This window comes from Molothrus ater, chromosome 13, assembly GCF_012460135.2.
Source record: "Molothrus ater isolate BHLD 08-10-18 breed brown headed cowbird chromosome 13, BPBGC_Mater_1.1, whole genome shotgun sequence".
Classification (NCBI taxonomy): Eukaryota; Metazoa; Chordata; class Aves; order Passeriformes; family Icteridae; genus Molothrus; species Molothrus ater.
In genome coordinates this window covers 2,906,536-2,919,579 of record NC_050490.2, presented here as the reverse complement: position 1 = coordinate 2,919,579, position 13,044 = coordinate 2,906,536, and the positions used below count along the sequence as shown (strand labels likewise).

At 52.1% G+C, this 13,044-nt stretch overlaps 1 protein-coding gene across 1 annotated transcript in view; it reads left to right on the top strand.

Annotated features, from left to right (window-relative positions):
• The window catches only part of HCN4 (hyperpolarization activated cyclic nucleotide gated potassium channel 4), a 104,789-nt gene extending 93,004 nt beyond the window's left edge, over positions 1-11,785 (top strand). Inside the window, exon 8 of the mRNA XM_036389879.2 lies at positions 7,647-11,785. Coding sequence (XP_036245772.1) covers positions 7,647-9,178 — 1,532 coding nt within the window. The 3' untranslated portion in view covers positions 9,179-11,785. The remainder of the gene's footprint in view (positions 1-7,646) is intronic.
• The last annotated feature ends 1,259 nt before the right edge of the window (positions 11,786-13,044 follow it).

The following is a 13,044-nucleotide window of genomic DNA, read 5'->3' as shown; positions in this document are numbered from 1 at the left end:
TGTGAGCTTTCTTAGCCAATCATGTTGTGACACACAAACCTACAGTACTGTACTTTAAAACTCTAAACTTCACCTAGCTTAACATGTCTCTGCTTTAAACTATAAATCCACATTCTCACTTCTATCACCTAAGTTTGGAAGGCTTTCCCAAAGTCTCAGATCAAATCTTGGGTTTAATTCCAAGCTTTGGCTTACAGGCCCAAAGTTCTGAGAGTTTTCTGCATTTTGGATTCCAATTGAATGCAGATAACTCCAGTTCAACACCAGCTTTCACTTTAACCAAATAAAGTCCCAGGTTTGTTCAATGGGCAGGGGAGTAACCCCCACAGGTGAGAGGAGCAGGATGCTCTGGCCATCAGGAGATAAATACAGCTGGAGATACAGAAACAGCTCTGATTTGAGGCTGTGGTTCTCAGTTCTGATCTGGACCCAGTGATGCAAGGAGAGAAGTGTCTGTGGCCCAGGTGTGCAGTGGTAGAGGGTGGCACAAAGCTTCCTTTAAATTCCCAGCCCTTGGCACAGCTGAGGTTTCTTATCCAAGCCCTGAGAGCTGCTCCTGTGTGGTGTCCTCTCCCATCAGCTGAATAACCACAAATCTTACTGTCCATGAGGAAACAAAGTTCAGGTGCCACTTGTGCATTTCTCTGTCTCCCTTCAACACCCCAGTGGGGATCTGGGTGTGCTCAGCACAGAGGAAAAGGCACTCAGAGTGTGCTTTGTCTCTCCTGAGGTGGCTCAGGTGAGTCACACCTGGAAGTGCTCCCTAGCACAGGTGGGAGCTTGGACTTGAGCAGGAACTGAATATCTGAATTTCCTTTTCTTTGGAAGCCAAGGCCCAGCCTGGGAGTACTTTGTGTTTAGCCTAAGGAAAGGGGTCAGTAACTCACCAGCCATGGGGAATGTAAATCACTTCAGCTCAGTGAAGGGCACCTGGCAGCCCTGCTCACCTGAATATGAAGTGCCATTCTCCTGTGGCTCAGGGGAGAGCACAGCCCCAACACCCCAGGAGAAGTCCTCAGCACCCTGCTCCATCTCAGGAGCTCCATCCCTGACCTTGCTCTTTGCTGCCCACAAAGCTCTTTGCTGTCTGCATGGAGATAAACCACCTGCTCAGGGAACATTTTACAATTCCAGCACCTTTATAAATAATTTTCAGCCCTCTTTTTAATCACATGAAGCAGGAGCTGCTCACAGTGACACCTCTCCTCCTGGGGGCCTCTCCCTGCCTTGAAGGCACTCCAGGAGCTGTCTGCAGCCAGCCCACACTTGAGAGCAGCAATGACAGTGCCAGCATGTCCAGAGTGTCCCAGAGCCTGTCCTGTCACAGCTGCCACCTCCAGCAGGGCTCTGGGGAGGGCGTGCAGGCACCTTGGCACTGGTGCCAGTCAAGAAGGCACCTCTTGGCTCCAGTCTGCAGTGATGAGTGAGAGCCCCCTTGGGTGTCCCAGCCTTGGGAATGCCACATCTCCTCACCCCTCCCTGGACAGTCACAACCTACCCAGCTCTAGATATTCCATTTTTTCTTCATCCTGCCAAGCTCTGTGTGAAGAGTGGGAGGGAAGAGCTTCATTTATCTGGAGTGTAGCTGTGCTGAGACTCACCAGGTGACATCATTCAGGGTGTGTTGGACCTGCAGCAGTGTGGCTGTGCTCTGGCTGTGCACAGGGACACCACATTTTTTGGGGGATAATTAAGTTTATGGAAGAGGGGAAGCAATCAGAGGCAGGCCTGAGCTGTACAGGGAGGGAAGAGAGGGAATTGTTCATTTCAAAGGTACCCCCAGAGTGGAGAGGATCCAGCCAGGGAGAAAGGGAGGGGCAGGATGCAGGGAGAGCTGCCCTGGCAGGTGTCAGAGCTCACACATCCATGGATTTACACAGCCAGGCTCTTGGGAAGTGACTCAGTTTCCAGAGCAGTGTTCTGGGGATGCTCTTAGGGCTGATCCAGCTGGCTTTGCTGGGCTCTCCCCCAAGGGCTCTGAATTCTGAGCAGAAACCTCCCCACAGAGGGAGTGCAGCTCAGTGGGGCTTCACCTGCATCTTTGCAACAGGGAAAGAACCCATAGCCTGGGGGTTAAGAATCATTTTGAATTCTCTGTTCCAGCTCATTTCCCTGTGCACACAGACTCTGAAACTACAGCAGAGCTGGAGCAGCTCCTCCCAACCAGGAAACTCCTGGGGCAGGGCAAAGCCAGCCCTGAGAGTGGGCTGGGTACCCCCTCTGGGGCTGAACTTCTGCAGGAGACAGCTCAGGAGAACCCCTGGCAAGGAAAGCCCAGCTCCAGGGCAGAGCTGGGATGTGCAGCCAGGCTCCAAAGCCAGCCCTTGGTGCCAGGAATAATCAGTGAAGACCTGAGAGAAACCCCTGTGGTGGGAGCAGCCACACTGACAGCAAGCCAGGGCAGAAGGCAGCCTAATAAAATGAGATTATTTCAAATACATGCAAATTCAGAAAGCAATTTAATGACCTGAATTCTTAAAGTGCAGCCAGTGGGCTCAGAGAGAACTGAAAGGAGAAAGGAACAGAAAGTCACAGCTAATTTCCCCTGTGTCTGGGCAGAATTTTAACAACAGAAAGCTAATTTTGATTGTTTGATAGAAGAATTATTGTTGAGTGCTGGCTCCTTTTATGAAATCACATGAGCCTTTCTCCCTGTTCTTTTGTGTGCTATCTACAGTTGAGGAAAATCTGACTTTGCAGTTCTTAATTAGGGGAGCAACATCTGTTTGCTTCGTTTCCATAATTTTACATACCCCCCTCCACTTCAAAGCACCAGGAGCTTTGCTCTGAACATCTCCAAGGCTCTGAATATCTTCCTTTTCCCCTTATATTTAGCCCATTGTGGCAGTGAGGCAAACAGGGAGTTCTCAGAGCCCAGAGGGGAGGGAGGGGAGCTGGAGCTGGGGCTGGGGCTGGGGTGGCTGCAGATGCTTCCTCTGTTCTGGGGTGTCTCAGTGAGTTTGGTGCAGCCTTTAGCAGTGATTTGGGGTGGATTTTTTTATCTCAGCACCTCACTGTGCCCAGCACTTTGATTTCTGTGGGATGAACATCTCAGAAGGACAAATTGCAATCCTCCCTGGTTGGATTGCAGGGGACCAGGAGCCCTTTGGCTTCTCCTGATGAAGCTTCCCCATGGCTGAGCAGGAGCACAGGAGTGACTCCCTGGGGTCACTGAGCAGGGCTGGGGACAGAACCTCATCTCAGGGGGGTCCCCAAACTCATCAGCTGCATCCCCCTCCCTGCCAACTGCCCTGCTCTCCTTCTGCCCAGTGGCTGGGACAAGGAACCCAGGCCAGGAAAAGGGGTTGGAACTGTTTCCTCAATCCCATGAGGAGGAGGAATAATCTCAGCACCAATCTCAGCCCAAGCAAAGTCAGTCCCACTCCTCTTTTCTGTCCCACTGCTGGTTTCTGTCTCATGCAGGACCTCAGGAATGTTTGTCCCAGCAGGACTCTGCTCTGGGGCTGCTGGCAAGCAGGATTTTCTCCAGAAGCAACTCACAGGGCTTATATTGGCATGTGGAAACACTGTGTAAATGAGGCAATTCATTAGAGTGGGGAAGTCAATTAATTTCTCAGTTTGCCAACCAGTTACAGTTTTAAAAAATGGTTTTGAAAAGTCCCTCTCCCCTTCCATGGCTGGAAGAACGTTTTCAGTTATCTTCTGCAGTGTTCTGGAGGAGAAATTTGATATTTTCTTGGCAAATCAGAAGAGAAAAATGTGATCTAATGGAACAGCTAATAGAGGCAAGCTGGGCTCAGGAAAACAGTGAAGTGTAATGTGATTTCAAAGGGAAAATTGAGTGTTCTGGTTTTAAAAACAACAGAAATAATCATTCCAAGGTTTTTACTGCTATTACTTCATCAACTTGACACAAAGCTAAGGAGCTTTGATCAAACCACTTCCAGTAAATATCAGGCACGTTTGGAAAGCATCAGCATGGGCTGTGTTCAGCTGGGCTGTGGAGCCCCTGGAGTGCAGCTGGGAGACACCCAGGGTGATTTCCCCTGGGAGTCACAGAAATGCACCCACAGAAATGTTCTACAAGGGCAGGTTTGAGGCACAGCATTATTCTCTCCCTAGTGATGAATCCACATGCAAACACAGACCTCTAGAGCACTGAGCAGGAGACCCTCAAAGCTGGATCCCATCTCATGCCCCCCATTACTTGGAGCAGTTTCTCCCACCTCAGTAGCCCAGGTTCACAGTCCTTGCATTCACTCTTCACCCAGACTGCAGGGGCCAGACATCAGTGGGGCTTTCCAGCCAGCTGAGATGGCCTGAGAGGGAGGGAGACAGTGCAGGGCTTGAGGGACACCCTGCTCTGGGACCAGCCCCAGAGCCACAGCCAAGGCACTGGGACAGGAGTGGGATGGGGTTTGGGCACTGGGACAGGAGTGGGATGGGGTTAGGGCACTGGGACAGGAGTGGGATGGGATTAGGGCACTGGGACAGGAGTGGGATGGGATTAGGGCACTGGGACAGGAGTGGGATGGGGTTAGGGCACTGGGAGATGACTGGGATGAGGAAGGGCACTGGCAGAGTGGGATGAGGTGTGGTGACAGCAGCACGGAGCCATGGCTGCTGTGGAGCTTTGGGAAGCTGTTCCTTGTGCCCCTGCTCTGGCCCTTCCCCTCAGGCTGGATTTATCTCAGGACAGCAGCTTTGTCCCCGGCTGCTTTGAGCTCAGCGTGTGTCCCAGGCACAGCCTGACCTTGCAGTGCTGCAGGGGCTGCACATGGCCCATGCTGGGATCTGTCCCTTCAGCTCTGGGAAGGGCAGGATTGCAAAGCTGCAGTCCCAGTGCCTCTGTGACTCTGGAGTGCTGCAGTCTGGCCACCTCCTCCCTCACCCGCAGCTGCAGTCAGGCAGGTTCTGCTCTCTCCACGCACAGTCTGTGTCTCTGAGTGTGTTTAAGCAGCTCTGTGGAGTTCATTTGCTGTGATTTTAGCAGATCTGGGTGGGAATGACTCTGTGTGTGTGTGTGTTCAGTGACCTTCTGTGCAGACCACATTTAAAGGTGGCCCTGGTGCTGCCTCTGCTGTGCCTGCCTGTGGGAAGGACTGGGGTCTGTCTCTCTGGGGTATCCAGAGCTGTTCCACTCCAGCCATTAGAGAATTCCTACACATGTACTTCTAGCATGTCCTTCCTGGGCTAGGATCTTGCTGAGTGGGAAACAAAAGCTTTTCTGCCTTTTTCTTTTTTTTTTTTTTTTTTTCAGGGAGTGATTGGCAGTAGGTAAAACAGCAGAGCATTTATCATCCCATCCCACTCCCCACAGCAACCAGGTCCTGGGTGCACATCCAGGATCAGAACCCTGGCAGCATTTCAGTGCAGCTCAGCCCACTGCAGCTTTACCCACAGAGCCCTCAGAGCCACCCCCTGTCCTTTGTGGGGTGACAAAGGCTTGATTTGAAAAAGGGAAGGGAAAACCTTCAGCATGTTCTGGCAGTATCTGCAATTACAGATTGCTCCTTCCTTTTTTATGGGCTTGGCTCAAATCCTGTCTGCTGGTTCCTCCTGCAAGGGAGGGGAAGGTTTGGGAACAGCTTCCTTTGTCCCTGAGCTCCCTCCTCAGCTGTGAAATCACCTCTATTCTGAATGTGCTGTGCTTCCTCCCTGATGTTTTTCATGGGGCTGGTTTCTGTACACTCCATGCTTTGCAGCAAGAACTAAACACATTTTACCTTCCCAGCATCACGGTGAGAGTGACTGGGATCTCCCTCCTATTGTACAATTTCCTCTTTATTGGTGCAGGAGTTGTTTCACCTTTTTCTGGTGCTGGATTTGGAGCTCAGTGAGTTTTGTCCAAGACTCTGCTGTTGCAGAGTGGCTCTTTAGGAGACCAGGGTGCCACCTTCCCTCTTCAGTGCCATTCCAACTCTCTCCTGCCAGATGTTTGATTTTCCATTTGGCTGGAGTAAGAAGCATGTCCTTAAACTCTTAACTCTTTTATCTGCTGCACACTTAAAAAGCTACATCATGAAGTAAAAAAACCAACCAACCATCTGGATGTCATCTAGATGTGCCTCAGATCATAAAGATCTGAGAGCTGGCTGGGTGGGATCAAAAGGAAATGCCTCTGGTGCCAGGCCCTGCCCTGGCTGGCTCTGTCCCTCAGCCCAGGAGTGATCCCTGCAGTGCCAGCTGCACTCCCAGGCTGGACAAATCATTCCATGGCATTTTCCAGCCCATTGCAAGGGCAAAGAGCGGAGTTAAACTCTGGCTGCAGGCTGGGAATCCAGCTGGAACATTCCCTAAAGCTGGGGCTGCAAGGGCACAGGAGCTGCAGGATGCCTGAGGGTTCTACCTGGCCCAGCTGAGCTTTTCCAGCTCATGAATAGAATCACAGAATCATTCAGGTTGGAAAAGATTTCAAGACCATCAAGTCCTGACTCACAGGGAAATCTCCTTTTCACATCTCCTTCTCCTCTATATTTGACTCCAGAGTGACCAAGGCACCAGAGACAGGTGAGGAAAAGGTGAAGGAAGGAGACTGGCTGAAGACTTCACTGATTTTATATTTTTGAGGTTTTATTCTCTTTTTCTAATGGAGGCTCAGGTGCAAAATGGGAATCTTCCAAATCCATCAGCTTTTTGCTGCCAGTCTGCCCCGCTTCCCAGCAGTGCTGTTACTGCCCAAGGATGTGTGTCCTGTTGGACATGCAGCTCTGTGCTCCAGCTCCCAGCTCTGAGGGACCTGAGGTTGCAGAGAAGGAGCAGATGTGGTGTTTGCCATCTCACTGCTGGGGCAGAGGCTGGGCACAGACCCCGAGGGCCGTGCAGGGCACCAAGGGGAAGCATTCGGGGAAGTGGAGCAGGAAGCTCCACCTGTGCCCTGCCACCCACAGGGACCCTTTGTCACAGACGTGTTGTATGAAAAATCCTTTCCTTAGGATTTTGTTCCTGAGGCCTCTCAGCTTCTCAGGAGAAAAAAATGTAAACAATGATTCTCTGCTGCTGTGGAATGCAACAGGTGCATCTGTGATTGGTCTCATGTGGTTGTTTCTAATTAACAGCCAATCACAGTCCGGCTGTTTCAGACTCGATGGTCAGTCACAGGATTTTGTTATCATTCCTTTCTTTTTCCTTGCTTGCTAGCCTTCTGATGAAATCTTCTTCTCTTCCTTTAGTATAGTTTTAATATAATAAATATATTATATCTGTTACATATATAATAATTATATAATATATTAAATATAATATATATAATTATATAATATATTATATTGTATATTTAATATATGAAATATATTTTAATATATTATATTATATATAATTATATATTATATACATTATATAAATAATGATATAGTAAATAATTAATATAATATAATATAATATAATATAATATAATATAATATAATATAATATAATATAAATATTTCTTCTTTTATTATATATATTATATATTATATATTATATATTATATATTATATATTATATATTATATATTATATATTATGTATTATATATTATATGTTATATATATTTCTTCTATTCTTTTAGTATAGTTTTAATATAATATGTATCATAAAATAATAAAGCAGCCTTCTGAAACATGGAGTCAGATCCTCGTCTCTTCCCTCTTTCTGGGACCCCTGTGAACACCACCATAACCCTTTCTCTCCTCCCTTCCTCCACAGGCAAGAAGAACTCCATCCTTCTGCACAAAGTGCAGCACGACCTCAACTCGGGGGTGTTCAACTACCAGGAGAACGAGATCATCCAGCAGATCGTGCAGCACGACCGGGAGATGGCTCACTGTGCCCACAACGTGCAGGCGGCCGCGGCCGCCGCCTCCACGCCCACGCCGGTGATCTGGACGCCGCTGATCCAGGCCCCGCTGCAGGCGGCCGCCGCCACCACCTCGGTGGCCATCGCCCTGACGCACCACCCGCGCCTGCCCACGGCCATCTTCCGCCCGCCCGTGTCCGTGCTGGGCTCGCTGGGCCAGCAGCCCAACCAGACCCCCAGGCAGCTCAAGAGATTCCAGTCGCTCGTCCCGTCCGCCGGCCCCTCGGCCGTGGGCTCCCCGTCCAGCACCCCGTCCCAGCTGCACACGCCGGGCGCGGAGACGCCCTCGTCCTCCTCCTTCCACATCCAGCAGCTCGCCGGCTTCTCGGCCGCCGCCGGCCTGGGCCAGTTCCAGGTGGGGTCCCCTCCCGGGGGCTCCGGCCAGCCGGGGCTCAGCAGCGCCTCCTCGGTGGGGCTGAGCCAGTTCCAGAGTGCACCCTCTGGGTCACCCTTAGGCGCGGCTCAGCCCCCGCAGCAGCAGCAGCAGCAGCAGCAGCAGCCGGCCCTGTCCAGCAGTGGATTTGGGCACTTCCAGCAAGCCACAGCCAGCTCCCCATCGACATCGCTCACCCAGCTCTCATCAAACTCCCCCCCCAGTCTCCTGAACCAGTTCCAGCCCACCACGAGACCACTGCAGGGGGGACAGTCGCAGCAGCAGCAGCAGCAGCAGCAGCAGCTCTCGGGCAGTGGGACCCTGGGGGGATTGAACCACTTCCCAGCCCCTCCTTCTTCCAACTCTCCATCCTCCAGCCTAAGCCAGCTGGCGCAGGCCTCGGGCGGGCCGTCCGCGGGCCTGTGCCAAACACATCCAAGTGCTTTAGGATCTCTGACTGGAACGATAGCCCAGCTCCACCAGGAGCGGCCTCCCTTCGCCCCCGCGGCCCCGCTCCAGCAGCCCGGCATCGCCTCTCCCTGTTACACCCCTTCTGGCCTTAGTCCTCCCAGCCAGAGCCCGGTGGCCACCAGAACTTTCCAGAGCGGCGCCGCGGGGCCCTCGGGCTCGCACGGCTCCCTGCTGCTGCCGCAGCCCGCCAGCCCCCCGGCCCAGGCGCTGCCGCCGCGCCTCAACCAGGACATCAAGCTGATCTCGGCATCCCAGCCCTCTCTGCCCCAGGAGCTGGCTCAGACGCTGGGCCGCCACAGCTCTCCTCATTCCTCTAGAGAATCTGTTTCCAGCTTCTCCCCTTTCCCCGGCGGTGGCGGGAGCGGACTCCTGGGCAAGCCTTGCAGCTCGGTCCCCGGGCGGGTGACGCTGCCACGCCAGATGTCCTCAGGTTCTCTGCCACGCCCGCTGGCCTTGGCCGCCGGCGGGCGCAAAGAGTCCATAGTGCTCACGGGGGATCTGGAGCCCGTCAGGTCCAAACTGCCCTCCAATTTGTGAGGACTCCTGCAGGAGCTGCTCGTGCCAGCTCTGCCCATCAGTTCCTGATGAGTTCACCGAGCGATTTTTTCCTTTCCTTCCCCTTCTGCGCCACTCCTGCTTTTTCTTTTTTTCTTCCATTTCTTTTGTTTAGGTTTAACTGTGCTTAGAAACAAAGAAAAAAAAAACCCACATGAAAAACAACGGGAAAAAAAAAGAAGATAACCAGGTATTCTTAGAGCTATAGATTTTTGGTCACTTGATTTTATAGAATATTTTAATACACAGGAAAAAAAAGGATACGAGCAAATTTAATCCAACGAGGTAACGCACAGCCGGGGCATGTGCCTGAGCTGGAACACGTGAATGAGCAGCCATAGAAGCCACCAAAAAGGTTTTCCTTTTGAGACAAAGACCCGAGGTTGATGTGGGCCACAGAAGGGGCTGTGGGGTCAGGCCTGGAGCTGGTGTTTGTAGAGCAGCCCTGGTGGCCTCAGCTTTGCCCCAGCTGTGACCCTGGGGCTGGGGATGTGGGTGGCCCAGCACATACCACAAGCGTCCCTCTCTCCCTGCCAGGTGTCCCTCCCTCCCTGTCCTCAGCAGGTCACAGAGGAGCTGGGAAGGGGTGAGTTCACTCTTGCAGAGCCCTCGAGGGATTTCCCATGGGCTGAGGTTTGGGTTGGACTCCAGCTGAGGAAGATGAAGGTGACCAGGAGATGGACGGGCCTCGCTGCAGATTGTCCCTTTCTTACTCCACTGATGCTGCAGTGGGAACAAGGAGCAATCCCCTGCAAGGCACAGGGAGGGCAGGGATGATCCCTCTGTACTTTGGCATGTGGGCAGTGGGAGCAGAGCAGGCAGACGACCCCAAGTTTCAGCCTCTCCGTGGTGTATGCAAACACAGGAGGGATGAAGGAAGAGGCAGTGCTTTAACGTCCCCTCTGTCACTTCAGTTTCTCAGTATCCCTGGGTGACTGCTCTGAGGAGAACTAGAAAGGACTGAGCAGTGGAGTGCAGTCCCAAGCCCTCCTCCTCCTCCTCCTCCTTAGCCCAGGGCAGTGGGAGGCACCAGGACAGTTCCAAGATTTATAATTCTGTTTTTACCATTAAAACCAGATCAGCCCAGAAATTTGGCCAGCCATGGTCTGTGCTTGTCCCCTGCTGGGGGAACCGAAATCCTTTGTTTGATTTCACCAGCAATAAGAGCCTGCACCTGGTGGGCTTCCCCTGCCACCCTGCAGCAGCCCCGGGCACACCTGGGGCACCTGGGGCTGGGCTTTGGGTCCCCGCCTGGGGACACTCCCAGTGGGGCGGGGACAGAGCGGGGCCAGCAGCACTGAGAAGCCACAGCCTTTACCTCCAGGGCAGACATCTCCTTTTGTGTCACTTGGTCCTTCCTCTCTCTCTGTTTGGGGTTTTCTTAGGCCGAGGGGTGTCTGTGGCCACCTCACTGTCCGAGTCAGGTGCTCAACTTTTCTACCACTCCTTAGAGACACATCCAGCCTCCCTCTGTCCCCAGCCCTCAAGGGGACAGAGACTCCATGCAGCAGTGCCAAAAACTTCCCTCCCCCCAGTGCCCAGCCCCTGGAGCTCCCTGTGCCCTGCCCCAGCCCTGGCTGATGGTTGTTTTTATACCGACTCGTCTGCAGAACTCTCTGCCACGTGCCTGCACCTTGAATGTTGCATTCCTGGGCACTCCTGCTTCACCCTGCTTTGGTGGCTCTGAATTCAGATGTGATCAGCTTTGGTCTTCCTTAAAAAGGGTCAGGGGAACTCTGGAAATGCTTTTTCTACTGGCTCCATACAGCTCTGTCTGTGTGAGTGTGGTGGAAGGGTGAGTGAGTGTGTGTGTGTGTGTGTGTGTGTGTGTGTGTGTGTGTGTTTGTATAGATTTTATAGATGTATCTATATCTACACACCTGCTTTTCTATCTGTAGGGTAGTCACACACATCTGTAGTCTATTTATGCACATGTGTCAGCACACACACACACACACATATTTATATATATATATGTATATCCTAGTTTTAAATTAAAATACGTGTCAGTTCTGACCCTCCTGCAGGGCTGATTGGCAGGTGACAATTATAACCTCTAGATCCTGCTTTTCCAAATATGTACAGGTTCATCTTGAAACAGGAGTTGAAGCAGACTCACAGACCCTCTCATGTTTTCAGAGGTAGAAGGAAGACTCACAATATCCTTTGCAGTTTTTTGGGTTTTTAGCCAGCCTTTCCCCTGTGTGCCAGAGGGCTCCTGGCCGAGCACCTGGAGGGTTTGGGGTGGGCTGGGCAGGCAGGGGGGAAGGGGCTCCAGCCCTCCTGGGCTCCTGTCCTGAGGCTGCTGCACTGCTCCTGAGTCCTGGGCACCCTGGGGACCCTCAGGGGACAGCCAGGGCTGGCACTGCCCGGCCATGCCCCCTCCTCACTGCAGGACATCCTCCTTGGCTTTGCTTCCCTCGGGGATCTCTTTGGGTTTCCAGCTCTCAGCACTGCAGTAGCCAACTTTGAGTTATTCTGACTGGACCCCAGTCAACACTAGGCTTGTCTCAGTAGGTGGAACTATATTTATTACTATTATTATTATTATTATTATTATTATTATTATTATTATTATTATTATTTGGTTTCTTTGGGGGGGGAAGGGAGGGGAAGAGTTCTAGGGGTGGGGTTTGCAATATAAAACACACAATAAAAACCTTAGTAAATAAAAATGTGAAAAACCCACCCCTCTGACTTGCTGTGTGCTTCACGTGGTGAGCTCCAGGCAACACGAGATGAGCTTTAAAAGAGAAAAATCCCATTTCAGCCCTTTGCTTTGTCCTGTCTCTGTTTTCCTGCAGCCTCTGGAGCTTTGGCAGGGTGTTCACCACCTCACACGTTCTCTGTATCGAGCTGCTGACAAAAAGTTTAAAACTTCCACCTACACCTGAATTTTCACCAGGCCAAGGGAGAAATCTGGCAGTTGTTTTGCAGATGTTTTGCACGAAAATCCTTCACTTTAATGCAGACATGGAAGCTGTGGCTGCCTGTGGGATCCCTGGAGGAGGAACCCTGCACAGGACACAGCCCCTGGCAGCAGGACAGGAGCCACACAGGGAGGATGCCAAGGCCAGGAGCTGAAGAGTTGTAGGAAGGTAAAACTGGCCTGAGCTCTGAGCTTCCATTGCTCCTGCAAGGCCCCCTCAGGTCTGTGGGTGACTCCTGGTGGGTCACCTTCTCCTGGAGTTTCCACAAGGGAGTTGAGGCACTGAAATGTTGGGGGTGCCTTTTGGAATGGGTTTTTAGGCCAGGCTGTTTTCCATGCCATTCCTGTAAGAGAGGGAACAGTCCTGCCCAAGACAACATTTCTTTTAAAATTGAGATTTCTCAGAAGATTTGTAAATTTGCAAGGTTGGATTGGAACAGAATCCAAGTTTTGAGCTCTCAAAGCACACTTGGAAGGCCTGGCTGGTTCAGCACATGGTGCTGCCTCCTTGCCTCATTGCAAGGACTTCAGGGATGATCCAGCTGTGGGGAAACCATCCCCAGAGCCAGGTCACTGCCCTCAGTGGGGTGGGTCAGCCCCTCATCACCACTGCCTGCCCCACAGAGCCTCAGGAGCCCTCCCAGGGTGGGGCAAAGCAGCAGCAGCAGCTCTGCTGGTCTCTCCCTTTGCCCAGCCCCAGTCTGGGCAGGAATTCATGGGAATTTCAGCCTGGCCTGGCTGCCCACCCAGCAGTGTCTGGCACTGGGAGGGGCAGCAGCTCCTACACTCATGGCTCTTGCACCCTGGGGGAGATTTTGGGGTGTGGGAGCCCACAGGACCCAGCAATTCTCAGCAGTGCTTTCCCAGGGCACTGGGATTGGGTGGTCCCTGCACCAGCCAGCCCTGGGCAGAATGAAAG